At 42.4% G+C, this 14,089-nt stretch overlaps 3 protein-coding genes across 5 annotated transcripts in view; 1 reads left to right on the top strand and 2 right to left on the bottom strand.

Moving 5' to 3' along the window:
- smarcc1b (SWI/SNF related, matrix associated, actin dependent regulator of chromatin, subfamily c, member 1b) overlaps positions 1-2,267 on the bottom strand; it is an 8,452-nt gene extending 6,185 nt beyond the window's left edge. The window contains exons 1-8 of the mRNA XM_005933014.3: positions 2,007-2,267; positions 1,589-1,708; positions 1,200-1,285; positions 1,026-1,107; positions 844-936; positions 656-725; positions 493-562; positions 347-422 (exon numbers count right to left, since the gene is read on the bottom strand). Of these exons, the coding sequence (XP_005933076.1) occupies positions 347-422; positions 493-562; positions 656-725; positions 844-936; positions 1,026-1,107; positions 1,200-1,285; positions 1,589-1,708; positions 2,007-2,174 (765 nt within the window). The 5' untranslated portion in view covers positions 2,175-2,267. The remainder of the gene's footprint in view (positions 1-346; positions 423-492; positions 563-655; positions 726-843; positions 937-1,025; positions 1,108-1,199; positions 1,286-1,588; positions 1,709-2,006) is intronic.
- Positions 2,019-6,959, top strand: aste1b (asteroid homolog 1b). Of its 2 annotated transcripts, none has more exons than XM_005932912.2 (7): positions 2,019-2,156; positions 2,797-3,059; positions 3,482-3,748; positions 3,864-4,867; positions 4,964-5,195; positions 5,324-5,516; positions 5,820-6,959. In XM_005932912.2, exons 2-7 carry the CDS (start codon positions 2,822-2,824, stop codon positions 6,154-6,156), a joined length of 2,271 nt encoding a protein of 756 aa, XP_005932974.1. In that variant the 5' UTR covers positions 2,019-2,156; positions 2,797-2,821; the 3' UTR covers positions 6,157-6,959. The 2 variants fall into 2 exon arrangements, with proteins under 2 accessions (XP_005932974.1, XP_005932973.1); XM_005932911.3 differs by lacking the exon at positions 2,019-2,156 and adding an exon at positions 2,380-2,515.
- A 106-nt stretch (positions 6,960-7,065) lies between these two features.
- klhl7 (kelch-like family member 7) lies at positions 7,066-13,862 on the bottom strand. 2 transcript variants are annotated; one of them, XM_005932913.3, is made up of 13 exons: positions 13,372-13,862; positions 13,141-13,243; positions 12,522-12,615; positions 12,300-12,424; positions 12,044-12,219; positions 11,774-11,948; positions 10,588-10,730; positions 10,082-10,322; positions 9,657-9,858; positions 9,468-9,565; positions 9,168-9,351; positions 8,597-8,770; positions 7,066-7,312 (listed from the first exon to the last, which is right to left on the bottom strand). In XM_005932913.3, exons 1-12 carry the CDS (start codon positions 13,498-13,500, stop codon positions 8,605-8,607), a joined length of 1,836 nt encoding a protein of 611 aa, XP_005932975.1. In that variant the 5' UTR covers positions 13,501-13,862; the 3' UTR covers positions 7,066-7,312; positions 8,597-8,604. The 2 variants fall into 2 exon arrangements, with proteins under 2 accessions (XP_005932975.1, XP_042081116.1); XM_042225182.1 differs by having other exon boundaries at positions 7,066-8,770.
- Between the last annotated feature and the right edge of the window lie 227 nt (positions 13,863-14,089).

Below are 14,089 nucleotides of genomic sequence, written 5' to 3'. Positions count from 1 at the left end.
ACACACACACACACACACACACACACACACACACACACACACACACACACACACACACACACACACAAATTGAATATTAATGAGTGATGCATACTTCGGTATCTCATCAAGTGTAAGAAAGGAATACAGAGCAAGCTAAATGAATAGGATTCAGTCAGCTGTAAAATTTCTGTAAATTTTTTAGACATTATATAAAATCATCTATTATTTATAGTACGCGTGGTTCCTTAATGTCCCCGCTGACAATCACATTCTGTCTGACAAAGAAAACTGAAGACAAACATCACTCAGTAACTGCAGCAGTAACTAACTCCTGACAGCGTGATGTATGTGGTGCCACACTAACCCTCCAGGGTCTTTCTGGATGTGGCAGCTCTTCAACCTCTCCCTCAACATCACTCGATGACAGCCAGCTATCATAACTGTAAGAGACAAGAGACGTTGTCACTTCATGCTGGTCAAGTGTTGTGTGTGTGTTTGTGCTTGCTTTACCTGTCAGGGTGCATGCCCCAGTGTACCAAGACATGCTTGTCTTTCCGCATGACAGGACGCATCCATTCATCTAAAAACAGATGTGTATACAAAATGTATTTAAGCTAAGTGGTAGGCATCATAACATCAGCAAACACATATACACATACAAACTTTAACTAACCTTCCTCTGTCGAGGGAGGGCAGGGGTATATGTGATGACTGGCAAGCGTTCTGTCCTCTGTAACAGTACCCTGCAGGGGGACAAATTGTGAATCAGTAGCACTGAAATCCAACTACTGTATCAGAGCTACATACATTTAGTCTCACTCTGAGCTACAAATAATCTTCTGCTTATTTGCAGTACTTTACCTGATGTTTGGTGATGATGCCAGTTAGTCTGCCGGCCAGATCCTGATCCAGTGTAGGGTCCAGATATACGACAGGCAATGACATGCAGTTGTTCTGTTGTGACAAATATTCAAGTTCGTGAAGGAACAGTCCTTGGTGTGTATGTGTGTGCAGTTGTGTGTATTGAGATTTGCGGTTTTCACCTGGATCAGTGCTTTTTCAATTGTACCAAACATCTCCACGTTCCTCTCAGTCCTTGATGGATTCTGTAAGTCAAACCTTCGCCTGTGTGAAAATAGGTAGAGAACAAAGAGATATTAAGGACACAGGTGGAAGCAAATGAGATCTGTTAGGGATCATATTAGGAAACTACCCACCAGCCCTGATCAAACTTGAACTTGTAAGCTGTGCCAAGAATGTGGCAGAGTCCATCGCCTGGTCGCAAGTCAAGGAAGCACTGTGCCTGTAGCGAAATCAACAAGGTTTTCTTGTGCGTTTGGGTCATGGACATGAACAACTTTCATATTTGGGTGTTGTTGTTGTTTTTAATCCTCTTCACTATTAAGTGTCACGCATACTTAGAGGCAAGCATTTGCTTCCACAGTTTTAAACTCATCAATCAATAATCAGTCTACTACTACTTTAATACTCCAAGTACACTACAAAGTCAAAGTGAGGCACTTACAGCGACTTACAAGCCAATTCTATCAGGCATTTTAAAGTCACTTGTGACGACTATTAGATAGACAGTGAGAGATAGACTCACAGGCAGCTTGGTGAGTGCAGGGCTGGTAGCTTGCCGGCCAAATGCATCCTCTTGGAACTGGAGAAGCTGCAGGGTGACTGCAGCCAGGACCTGGCAAGATGGGGCATCCGCCAGAACATACTAACAAACAGAGAGGGTTTGAAATTAGATAGGAGTAGAATTTTTATTTATCGTGCCACTCAATACTCTATTATATACACAAGCTTAGGGCTGTATTTAAATGTGATATGACTGCGCTAGATTTGCACTTCACGTTTGTATATTTTTCATTTTGTGCAGGGTCCGCTGACTTAATTTCTCTATATCTAGACAGCCAGTGTGAACACGTAACCGTATGTTTACGCTGTAACCCACTGGGCTTGCTAACAGGGAGGGGGAGCGGCTAGCATCTTGCTTAGCTTCCTGGTCGGCTAACTACCTTTTTGTAGTGCTTCCCGATCCACTGTCTCACCACTTCCAGCTGGGCTAAAGTATCCGGACTCTCCCAAAACCTAGCGGACGGGCTGCTGTCTTTTTTTCGGTGTGCAAATGCACCGGGGGTGGCTTGGCTTGTCCCGGGAATCCCGAGGTTTGTTCCTCCGGACATTGTGGTCGTAATAAAACGTAATTATTTTTCAAACGTGAGAACAAAACTGGCTAGCGCCCTCGCTAGCGTTTGCGTTCTCGTGTTCCCTCGCGAGAACGCAAACGCAATTTAGCGTAAGGCTTTTCAAATTAATTAAAATTTAACTGTCATTATTCAGTGTTGTGGCTTTATTTGCGCGTGTTCTTTGCTGATTTTTTATATAGAGGAAAATTAGATATTATCGTGTTTACAGAGGAATACACATGTTTGTTACTAGCCGGGAACTTTATTTTGAAGTACAAGGAAGGAACTGCGCAAGACAGAAAAACACTCGAGCAAGTAAAGAGAAGAAAGTGTCATTGGTTAGTAAAACTCGTAAACATTTACTGCTCTACTAAATACGGCTGATTCTGGATGTCATTTGTCGTCAGTTACTCATAGTTTTATGTTGCAATAACTTCCGATGAGTCGTAATTTTCCAGCCGACAGTCTCTGTGTCTCTTACTTCACATTGGAGCGAACTGTGACTCCTGTCATTTTCTGGCAGTTACCTTCCGTTTATTGCATGATTGCACAGAAACTGTCTTTCGTGCATTTTAACCATCGTGAGTACCATTATCTTATACTTATACTTATACTCTAGGAACTCGTCCACGCCCTGAGATGTAATGGGTGTCCATGGTCTGACGACCTTTGTAGAGGGGAACAGACACTTCCTACAAGATGTGAAGTTTAGGGACAGTCGGCTCGTTATCGATGGCTGCAGTCTTTATTTCCGCCTGTACTTTAGCCACGGATTGGATCAGCTGCACGGAGGGGACTACGATGCCTTTGCTTCCCTGCTCACCCAGTTCCTCACTGCACTGGCAACCTGTAACATCCAGCCATATGTGGTTCTGGATGGAGGTAAAGATGCTTTATACAAGGCCGTCAAGTTAGGATGTTTCAAGTATGTACTTTTCTAGACATTTAAAAAAGGGGACAGCTTACATTATTTCTTTTTCTTTTTATTCTGGTTCTCTGTATTTGGGTACAACATCATCTAATATCTTCAATTTAAGTACTCACCTCATTTAGTAAACATTCCCCTTAATTTCAATAGGACATCTTAACTTCAGTCATCTTTATATTGCTTTTCATTGTAATAACAAATAGGTCTGCTTATTAAATCATTATATCATTGAACTATATTAGATTTTTTTATCCTTTACCTTTTCATGAATGCTTTTGTTGCTTATATCTTTAATCTGCACAAACCTAAAGCAAAAACCACTTTTCACATTAAATAATGCTATAACACCTGCAAACATCTGTTTTCCTATCTTTAGGGATGGACCCCAGTAACAAGAAGTTTGATACTCTACGCCAGCGCCTGCAGTCCAAGATAAAAGAGGCAGACAACCTCTCTCACGGCCGCAATGGCTCTGTTCTCCCCATTCTTACAAGAGACGTCTTCATTCAGGTCCTCATCCAGAGTGGAGTCCCGCTCATCCAGTGTCCAGCTGAGGCTGACTGGGAGATTGCGTGCTTGGCACAAGAGTGGAAATGCCCAGTGCTGACAAATGACAGTGACTTTTATATCTTTGACCTTCCAGGTGTGGATAGTCTCTGGACTTTAACACAGATGTAAAATAGCTCTTTGGTGGTAACAGTATTTTGCAGTATGTATTTTCTCATGTGGTATCTATCTCAATTGTTTTCTGATCTTAGGAGGTTATCTGCCATTCCGTTTTTTCCAATGGACCAACCTTAACGGTAAAGCCTCGCAACGCTACATCTTAGCTCGCTGCTACACCACTGCAGGCCTGTGTCGCTTGTTCGGGGGCATGAACCCCGAGTTGCTCCCTTTATGTGCTGTTCTGACTGGAAATGACTACGGAACTCCAAAAGATACTGAAACCCTTCTTTCTCTGTTAGATGCAAGTCTGTTAAGGAGAGGTGGCGGCAGGGGTAAAGGTAGATCACCCCCTTCTCGTATTGAAGGCCTCCTTCTTTGGCTGTCCTCTTTTAAAACTGTGACTGAGGCCTTAGAAGAAGTGAGCAGCCTAATGGGGGAGGAAGCTTGTAAGGGCAAAAGAGGGCAGAAGGGTGGTCTCGCATCCAGGCTGCTGGCATGTATGCAGGAGTACCATATCAAGGCTCCGAGCTCTGTGGCCCGCTGGTTTTCTGGAGGTAAGGCATTTCAGGGAGGGCAGACCTCTGGGCCGGCACAGCTGCCGGAGTGCCTGTCGACAGCAGCACTTCAGGGTCGGCTTCCTCCCTTGGTGCTTGATGCTTTGGTGATGCGCAGGGTCCTTCTCATCCCGCAGGTGGAGAACAGTAAACTAGCTAGCAGCCACTGTAGTTCTAGAGCCATTCGGCAGGCTGTATATGGGATATTACTGCACAGATCTCAAGATAATGTAACTGAAGGAAGAGTTGGTGGTACACAGTCAATGAAGGGGCCAGGAGGTGAAATACAAGATATGAGGATGCAAGAAAACAGACAGGGAATGAGAGGTGGGAGAGGGCGAGGGGGAAGGGGGTGTGGAGGTAGGGGTCAGAGCATAAATGCAGCATTTAGCAAGGAACAAGCAGCTGGGCCATCAACAGTCCAGGCTCAGGGCGCTCCCATTTCTGTGGAAGAGTATGATCGCTTGGACCTGAACTTGAAGAAGATGGAAGTGGAGGCAGTCCCACTCAGAAACCATGTACACCTGGCTGGACTTGGTCAGGTAAACATTTTTCAGAATCAGTATTTGTTTTGCATCTGTCTGGAGTTAGAAGTTTTCCACATGATCTGATTGTATTTTTCAATATTTTTGTTCCAGGCTCCTGCAGCAGTCCGACTTGGTGCCCTGTTACAAGTTTTGGGCGTGAACCAGTCAGCCTTAGTTTCCGTTCCTTTCCACCTGCAGCTGCCTGTAGCTGTGACAGGATTCTGGTTTCGAGAGGCCACACCGACACCCTCACAGCCCCAGGTGCAAGCTTTGGTCCTAGGCATGGTTTATGGAGAGGTCTTCTTGAACACACAGCTTGGAGCTATCCACTATCAACACACTGGTTAGTTGGATTGTATCCCTCCTGGTTTCTTCGACATGGTTAAAAAGACTAATATGCCTTAGTAACATGCCAACCTTTCATTTTTCTTGCCATTACCTAAAAGCTTGTATTTGCTTTCAACACTGCAGTCCCGCAGCCAAACTGGGCCCTGGAACATAAAGTGTGTGCAGGGCTGGATCGACAACGTGTGAGACCAGGTGAGAGACGGGGAGTAGATATTGGAATGGCTCACAGTTTCAGCCAATGGCAGGCCTGCCTTTGGAGTGCACTTTGTCTAAATCAGCTACTGCTGCTGCCGCTGCCAGAACCTCATCTCTCATGGTAAGTACTGTATGTCAGGGACATACAGTAAAAGAAAATGGTACTCTGTATGCATTAGAACTAGAGGTGCAACCAACAAACAGGAGCTGGCAAGGAAAAAGAGAATTATCTCTAGATTTACATGTAGAAAGCTTTAATTACATTTGAAGTGAGTTTGGGGTTTTTCTGCTAGGCTTACACAAATGGGATGATAATAATTATATGTGATATCTGTCCACAGTTATACCACGATGGTAAAGAGTATTTTTTTAGAGTACATTTTTGCATCTTTGTTGCCTTGTTCTCACTCCCTCTGTCTCTCAGGTTGTTCAGTGGTACGCTGGTGCACGGCCTCGTCAGGTATCTGAAAGGAGGCCGAAATGCTGAGTCTCTGCTGCCTGGGGGATCTTTGTCTGCGCAGCTCTACTCTTCCCTGCTGAATGCTGTGAGGAACTGCAGTTCCAAAGCCACTCACTCATCCTCAGAATCAGGGAGGAGGGGGAGAGGCAGAGGGCGGGGAGGGAGAGGAAGAGGAAGAAGAGGGAGAGGTGGAAGAGGAAGAGGAGCTCAGGGAGGGGGGAGAGATGCTAATGAGATAAACAACCGGTTTGCTCTCCTTATGAGCGAGGAAGAGTCTGATGATGACGATGAGGATTATTGATAGGGAGACAGAAAAATTAACAGATGGATAAAAAACACTTGGTCGGGGGCCAAATTAAGGAAGGCCTGTCAGTGGTTTACAACAGTTGCTCAGGGAAAAATGACAGCTCTTAATGTTTACCACTGTGTATGTTGCACTAATTTAACTTCCTCTAGTCATAATGTTTAATTGTGCATTGCCATCTCGAGTAATGTCTGTGAAGACATACGTTCATATCAGAACATCAGTTTTTCCACAAATTACACAATTTTAGCATCATTATGCATTATGAGCTTTTCTCAAAGTAATCTTACTCTAATGAATGCACTTGTTTTCAGCTTCCCAGTTTTATTTACATATTCGAGCACAACATTTAAACAGTTGTCAGTAACATGAGCAGAAAGTTGTATGGCAGCTAATGAAAAAGTCTGGAGCATTTTATAAAATCTTACATTTTCTTCATGTCATTTCAGCTGCCTTATGTTTCACTAACTTGGTGCTCTTATATTTTTAATCATATTTGTATTTGAAAAGGAATGGAAACGTGTTTTGTAAACCATCACATTGAGCTATGTGTTTTAATTGTAACCGCTTATAGCTAAGAATAAAATGTTAACGCTTTCTCTTTAAAGGCACAACACAAAGCTACTGAACAGTAAGATGCTACACTAGTGTTAAATCAGCACACAGCCAAGAGTTAAGTACTTACAGATGCTGTATCTACACTTTGACACAGAATACTTTACAGCCTATAAGAAATCTAATTTTACAGTGTTTTGTATAAGGACCAAACCAAACCAAATAAAATATAAACCCAGCCAATATTTGACTGGTTTTTCTTTCACAAACTGATTTACACACATTAAATTCAAACAGCAAAAAAGTTACATCGTAACAAGAAAATGACATGTGAATATACAATATGAAATGCTCACACAGCAGTTCAATGGCTAGCACTGTCCCCTCACAGCAAGAAGGTCCTGAGTTTGAATTGACAGGACCTTCCTGTAAGCAGACAAACTACAGAAGTGATAAAAAGATAAGCAAACAGAGTAAACCACATAAACTAAGAAAAACATTAAAAAGCATAAGAACTTTTTTTTTCGATGAATTTGGGAAAACTTCCCGCTGGCCCTTGAAAATTTGCACATGTCCCTCAAATGCTATTTTCTGAGCACTGAAAAAGAAAGAAAAGTGTTTAAAATTACAGTTAGGTCCATAATTTGTTGAATAAAGAAACTATTTATGTACTTTTGCTCCTGCACACCACTACCACCACATAAATCAAATAATCAAGATGTGACTGAGGCTCGAGCCTTCAGGTTTAATTCAGGGGGTTTAACAAAAAGTTTGCATTAACTGTTTTGGTATTGCATTTTTTTTTTGCGCAGTCCCCCATTTTTTTAGAGGTTCAAAAAGTAATTGGACAATTGGCGATCATCTAGTTTCATCACTAGATGAGCCCTGTTCCATTTCAATTTCATGACATGTGACACAGTCATTATATCTAAAGTTGATTCAAAGTCTCAACATTTGTATTTTATAACTCTTCACTGTTTTTACATAATGAGGCCCAAAGAGATGTTCATACTAGTGAAGTATCCAGAAACACCAAAATACACCTATCAGAGAGATGGCAGAAACTTTAGGAGTAAAGTTTCTGCCATCTGCCATTTACGGTAACTAGCATTTGTTGCTGCTGTCACACCTGAAAAAGCATCACTAAAAGACGTTAATTACTTGGGCTGCCATTTTCAGAGGCTCCAATGTATGAAAATGTAAACCCCTCTGAATTATAGCTGCCAGTCTGATCATCTTGATTGTCTAATTCAAAAAATACTGGAGTTATGTACGGAGGCACGGTTACAGTTTGTCCAATGAATTACTGGATCCAACTGTATCCATCCATCCATGCAACATCAAACAAAAATGACCTTACATAAACCCACGTATTTCAGCTACGTTTATATGTCAATTAAAACATTCAAAGACCAAAGTTAGAAGCAACATTTCTCTCATCCAGAACACAGAGCCTGTCTGGGCAACAAGATGCAAACAAAAACTACCCAAAGCTCATCACCGAGTCCTGCTGCTCTCTCACTGTTGCTGCCATTCACTGAGCAGTAGGTAGAGACAGGTCAACAGTGTGACAGCAGTAGAGTTGTTGGCAGGCTTTTTAACAGGCCTTCAGATGAATATCTAAATCCCAAATTTTAAATCCTACTACATATCCAGAGAATGGATAGATGAAACTAGTGTCCAGCCCAAAGAATTAGGACATAAAATTTTGGAGTAGCCAAAAGGAAACTGCCTACTTCACTGGTTAAAGAACATAACCACTTTACAGCCTAACCCTTACTATGAGCTCCTTTCTGAAAAACAAGCCCACAGAAATCAGTTGACTGGCTGTCAGAACTGTCGACAAGCATCACAACTCAATATACGAGTGCGCTTAAACTACCTCTACTGTTATGAGGATGATGAGGCTGAGGAAGATGATGCGGCAGTGGCTGCAGCATGTGGCTGAGAGTCTATGAGGTCCATGTCTTCGTCTTCGTTGACTCCGCAGGTGTCGACCACACAAATCAGGCAGCTTGTGACGGGAAACGCTCGCACCTTGTTGCAAGTCACCCACCTGAGCGAAGAAGAAAATCAGAATATTTCGATTCAGCGTTTAAACAAGTTACTACTTAACTGTATAGATTTACAGCCTGCGTTGCCCAGGTGACTGAATTGAACAATGTTTTGTGAAGAAATGCAACTCAAATGGTTTGACAGCATGTTTATGAGTATTTTTTTACTAGTATGATTATTAGCTAATACGCTATTACACCTATTAGCAATATATACCCAGCTACAGTAACCACCAAAAACAACTAAGGAATTAATGAATGAAATAGCCAGACCTGAAAATTTAATGAAAATGTCAATGAAGAAGGTGATCATGCGGTGTTCACATACTACTGATAAAGACTCTTCAGCAGTATCAATCAAATTGTATTATTTGGGTAGTATTCAGTTAATAACCCAACCTGTCAGTATCAGTGTGGTATTCCAGGGCGTGTCCAAGGCGTCCCACTCCTTGGAATCCTGCCAGCACATAGATGATATCACCAACTGCCGCACACTTCACAGTTACACCTCGCCATGGCATAGGTGAAGCGCCACGCCACTCGTTAGTTGCAATATCATAGTATTCAACCGAGTCCAGTCCACCTAGAAACACACACAGACAGTTGTGCATATGATTGCATATTAGGGCCACTGAAGGTAGGAAAAAAATGACGGGGAGTGGATGGGCGGTATAGAAATCTGGGGGGACGATGAATTACCTATTGCTCCCTGCCCTCCAACAGCATATATCCTGTTGTTTACAACCACCAGTCCGTGGTTCTTCCTGGCCTCTCTCATCCCACATAACTCCCTCCATCTGTGAAAGGCAAAAATTGAGTGGAACAGGCCAATGGCACTTTAAATGGGCACATTAAGAAGCGTTGTATGTTATATGTTTGTTGACTCACTGTTGCGTGTTGGGGTCGTAGACCTCACAGTTGTTGAGCACTCTGCCAGAGACATTGTTCCCCACCGTTCCTCCACAAACATAAATGAGCCCGTTGGCCTCCACGGATCCATGGCTGCAGCGCGCCATCAGCATACTTGTTTTAATCTGCCATGACTCTGTCCTGGTGTCGTAGCATTCGAAAAGGTCCAGGGCTGAGCTGCCTGTAGGCACATGTTGGTGGTCAGTCAACCGTGAAGAAATCATTATCTATGCTTTAACAAGACATCTTTACTATTTAAATGTTCCTACTTTTTAAGAGAATGTAATAATAGTAGCACAAACCAGCTTACTTTCCCCATCACATGTCTGCATCTCTTTGGGTAGTTGCACAAGATCCCAGAGTCTCTCATTTTTAAATCTTTTCTCCCCTCACTTCATGCTTACCTACTTCTGATCCCCCAGATGTATAGATCTTTCCCTGGGCAGCGCAGGCAGCCAGACTGTCGCGAGGTGTGGGTGGACCCAGCTTGGAGTACCAGCTGTCCTTCAGGACGTTGTAGCAGTCCATACGCTTGATGGGAAAGAGCTGTGAGCCACCCAAAATGTAAACCACATTGTCCCAGAAGATAGCTGTGGCGTCACGGCGCTTTTCAAAGGGGCAGCGGATGTCAGTCCAGCTAGAGTCCTGTATAGAAAACCATTGTAAACATTCCCAAATATGATTTCAACAGACCTGACTAAACTCAAGTCTCATAGAGTGTTTTGTGAACCAAAGAACAGATTAGGTGCCTGTAAAATTAAAACCTTTAAAAAAAAAACAAAAAACAATCTTATCTTTAGCTTATTAATTATACTGTAATACTCAAGAGCACATATCTGCACTCCCTTTAATTGTTCTTTGATGTGATTGCCCCTGTGACTATAACTCATTAGCATTTGCAGCCCGGTACCTTCGGGTTAAAGTAGCGGCAGGACTGAGGCTGTGAGCCGCCAAACAGAGCAATGCGGTAGTCGTGCTTCTTGCGTCGTGGCCGACTGCTCTCTCCCAGGTCTTCACGGTCTTCCAGGGAGAGCAAGTGGTAACGCATCCCACCTTGGAGAAAAGCACTGGTTATTTTGTTTTGTGTGCGTGCTCAAGTAAAGCGAGCAGCCCTTTGAGGTAATGAAATACCCAATATATGTTATACATCTATCTTTTGCTATCATAATAATGTCGAATGTAGATCATTTAGATTAAGATTCAGCACTTCTACGACTCCAGGGCAAGTCTTTCAAGTATTTCACATTTTGTTTTAGAGGGTGTTAGACTTGGATAAAATTGGAGTGAATTTATTTTCCACAATTAATCAAAATGCAATAATCCACAATGACAAAGTAAAAGGAAAGAGTTACGAAATTTCCCATTTACCGAAGTATTCAGATCCCGTATTATGAGCTCTGGTGCAATCTACCTGTTAGTGGTTTATACAGTTTAACTCGTCCCTCTACAAGCAATATAATAATTGGACTGGACACAATTACTAAAGACTCACACCCGTCTGAAAACAAAGAGGTGAAGTTGAGTTGAACTTTCCGCAGACCTGTGAGACAGGACTGTGCCAAAGTATAGATCTGGGGACGGATTACAAATATTTTTAAAGCACTAAAAGCAGCCTCAGCCATGCTTAAATTGAAGAAATTTGGAATAACTAACAGGCTTCCTGAGTAATGTGAAACAGAGCGTCTTAGTTAAACAGGTGGCTAAGACCTCAAGAGTAGGCCTACAGGGAGTTCACCAAAAAGCACCAGATAAGTGCAGTGTTTTGGGGAAAGAAGTCACTGAGCAACTAACCTTCTGAACAATTCTGCTGAGAAAAATTAGAGAAACTTCCAAAAGCAAGGGCTCTAGGATAATTCCAAGTAGACTGGACCCAAGGGTGCCGCACGAGAAGTCTAAATACTTACATATAAATGAGATATTACTCCTTTAATGCATTTATAAAAGATCCTTAAAACCTTTTTTTTGCCAGTGTGAACTGCTTGTGCTTTTTTTGTCCATCGACATGAACGAGACAGTTAACTTTGTCTGCTCATTTTGTTCACTTGAAATGTAGAATTTGTACATGCGTGCACGTGTTTTTGACTCTTCCTGCTCACCGATGACCATCTTGAGGCACTGTGGATTGTCCTGGATGAGGGGCTCGGCCTGGACAGTCTTGGAGAGGAATGTTTTGGAAACCAGTGGAAAGCGAACACACCCCAACACCTCCACCATGTACTGCTTTCTGTTACACACATCATACTTCAGCCAGCGCACTGCAGCATCATAAATCTGAGCACAACGCAACAGAAGAACATGTTAACAAATTTTTGGTGACAGACGTCTTCTTTGGCACAAATATATTTAAAGGATGTATACACGCGTACCTGGGCCTCAGCACGGACGGTGAGTTTGTCCTGGTGCAGCAGATGTGTGAGCTGCGCAACATCCAGTTGCAGAAATTCATCCAATTTATAGACTTCGGTGAAGTGAATCTGAAAAAAATCATCTGCAGCCACCTTCAGCTCTGGACAGTCCATGCAGTCTGCAAGGGCTGAAATGCCTACAGGAGAACAGAACAAGAGTAAGTAAATATCATGTGTAACACAAATGGAAGGTCTGTATTTGTATTTGTGCAATCACCTAGGCAGTTTGTTGCATCAATCTGTCCTTTAAGGAATTCCACACACATCCTCTTCACAGGTTCAATCTGATACTGATTGGCTGCATCCAGCAGTGACTGGACATTACTGCTGTTCACGGAGATTCTGACACACACACAAACAAAAAACAAACATGCCTCTCTCAATAAAAATGCTTCTGTTTTTTTTATCTGTAATAATTAATTTGATACACAATTCTTACCTTGCAGTGTAGATAAATTCAATCAGCAGCTCAATAATCTCAGGCTCAGCACTCCTGAGCTCCACCTCGTGGGACATTGACTCCATCATTCTGGCTAGAAGTGAAGAAAATATAACAAACACAAATATAACAAGTGTACTAGCACTACATGACAACATCACTGTCGGTGTGTCAAGATGGGAAGCAGTAATAAATAGATTATGCATAAAAATACATAGTAATCGTTATAGGGGTGGTTATAAACTTTCAGCTTTTGTGCCATCTTTATAGAGAAACACACAATCAATGTAATTACTTAAATAGACTAATTCCTATGTTTGCCTTTATTAGATTAGGAGTGGGCAGATGACACTAAGTAAAATATTCAGTTTTTCTGCAGTGAGGACACAGCCTTTGGGGTGTGGAGGTGCAGTACATGCTCGCCTGGCATCTACTTTTACATATAAATTTCTTTCCTTTTGCTCATTCAACTTTTAAAAGCCAAAAACAGGAATCCACAATTCTCATTATTTATGCAACATATATCTGCATCTACTACCTTCTAAAATATAATAAGAAATCACACTCTTGCTCCCCCAATATGCCGCCATTGGTCTTGATTTGTGTTTGTCAGACTTACTGGTGAACATGAGGCTAAAGAAGTGGCTGGCAGCAGCAAGCACCACTCGGTGGGCTGGGAAGTGCTTTCCCTGAACCACCAGGGTCACATCACAGAGAGTACCCTGCAAATCACACGCAGTAATCAGGTGTCAGAACAGAGGAAATGCCTAATGTAAAGCCCTCTTAAAGATATTCAGCCTGGTACTTTTGGTTCGTGTTCCCTCTCTCTCTCCCGCACACACACTCACACCTGTTTTCTCAAATTGTTCATGACTCCCATGATGCTGGACAGTTGCCTGTACTCCTCTTTGGTGGCACACTTTCTCTCGCCCTTCTTTTTTGAGCTTGACGCCTTCTCTGGAGAAGCCATCCCCGTCATGTCAGTCTGACTACTTGACGGAAAACGAAGGAAAAAATGAAGGATTTTGGCACCAACGCTAACAGTATGACTACAGCGTACAGCTGTAGTCTCTTTGTTGTCGCTTAGCTACAGGCAGTTTGCCTGCAAACCCCGACAGCAGCTTGTTGTGAATGTATGAATTTAAAGGCCGACAACTTCACGGCGGCTTCTACATATGGATAAATTAATTTGTCTGCCAGGGGTTAAAAAACAAAACAAATAAGCACAACGTGTTAGCTTAATTGTTCATTCGTGTAGCTAGAACTCAATTTTTTTCTGGTTGTTGTGATGCTCTTCTTCTGCTTCTTCTTTTTCCGTCTTTTTCGCCTTCTTCTGTGGTCTGCACAGAATGTCGTAATGCTGCCCCCTGTAGCCTGGACATAAATTGTATTACAACTCTGAGACCAAGAAGAGTTGTGAAATAAGCCCAGCAGTTCCCTTTGGTTTTCATAAACAGCAGGTGTGAATAAAACATAAAAGTTTCTCTATAGCTCTATAGTACAGTTGGGATACAGCTAATTTCACCTGGATGAATAATATGTCAGTGTCTCCGAGTGACTGTAGAAAA

The sequence above is a fragment of the Haplochromis burtoni genome, unplaced genomic scaffold (genome assembly GCF_018398535.1).
Source record: "Haplochromis burtoni strain Fernald_Lab_line unplaced genomic scaffold, NCSU_Asbu1 Contig_163, whole genome shotgun sequence".
Lineage (NCBI taxonomy): Eukaryota > Metazoa > Chordata > Actinopteri > Cichliformes > Cichlidae > Haplochromis > Haplochromis burtoni.
The sequence above is the reverse complement of the archived record's forward strand: the minus strand, read 5'-3'. Positions and strand labels throughout refer to the sequence as shown.

Excerpts from the sequence above, each read along its gene's own strand:
- aste1b (XM_005932912.2), top strand. The coding sequence starts at position 2,822 with ATGGGTGTCCATGGTCTGACGACCTTTGTAGAGGGGAACAGACACTTC. Across the intron at positions 3,060-3,481 it reads ATATGTGGTTCTGGATGGAG|GGATGGACCCCAGTAACAAG; the intron begins GTAAAGATGCTT and ends TCCTATCTTTAG. Across the intron at positions 4,868-4,963 it reads ACCTGGCTGGACTTGGTCAG|GCTCCTGCAGCAGTCCGACT; the intron begins GTAAACATTTTT and ends TTTTTGTTCCAG.
- klhl7 (XM_042225182.1), bottom strand. The coding sequence starts at position 13,500 with ATGACGGGGATGGCTTCTCCAGAGAAGGCGTCAAGCTCAAAAAAGAAG. Across the intron at positions 12,220-12,299 it reads TGATGCAACAAACTGCCTAG|GCATTTCAGCCCTTGCAGAC; the intron begins GTGATTGCACAA and ends GTTCTCCTGTAG. Across the intron at positions 8,771-9,167 it reads TACCACACTGATACTGACAG|GTGGGTGACTTGCAACAAGG; the intron begins GTTGGGTTATTA and ends TTCTTCGCTCAG.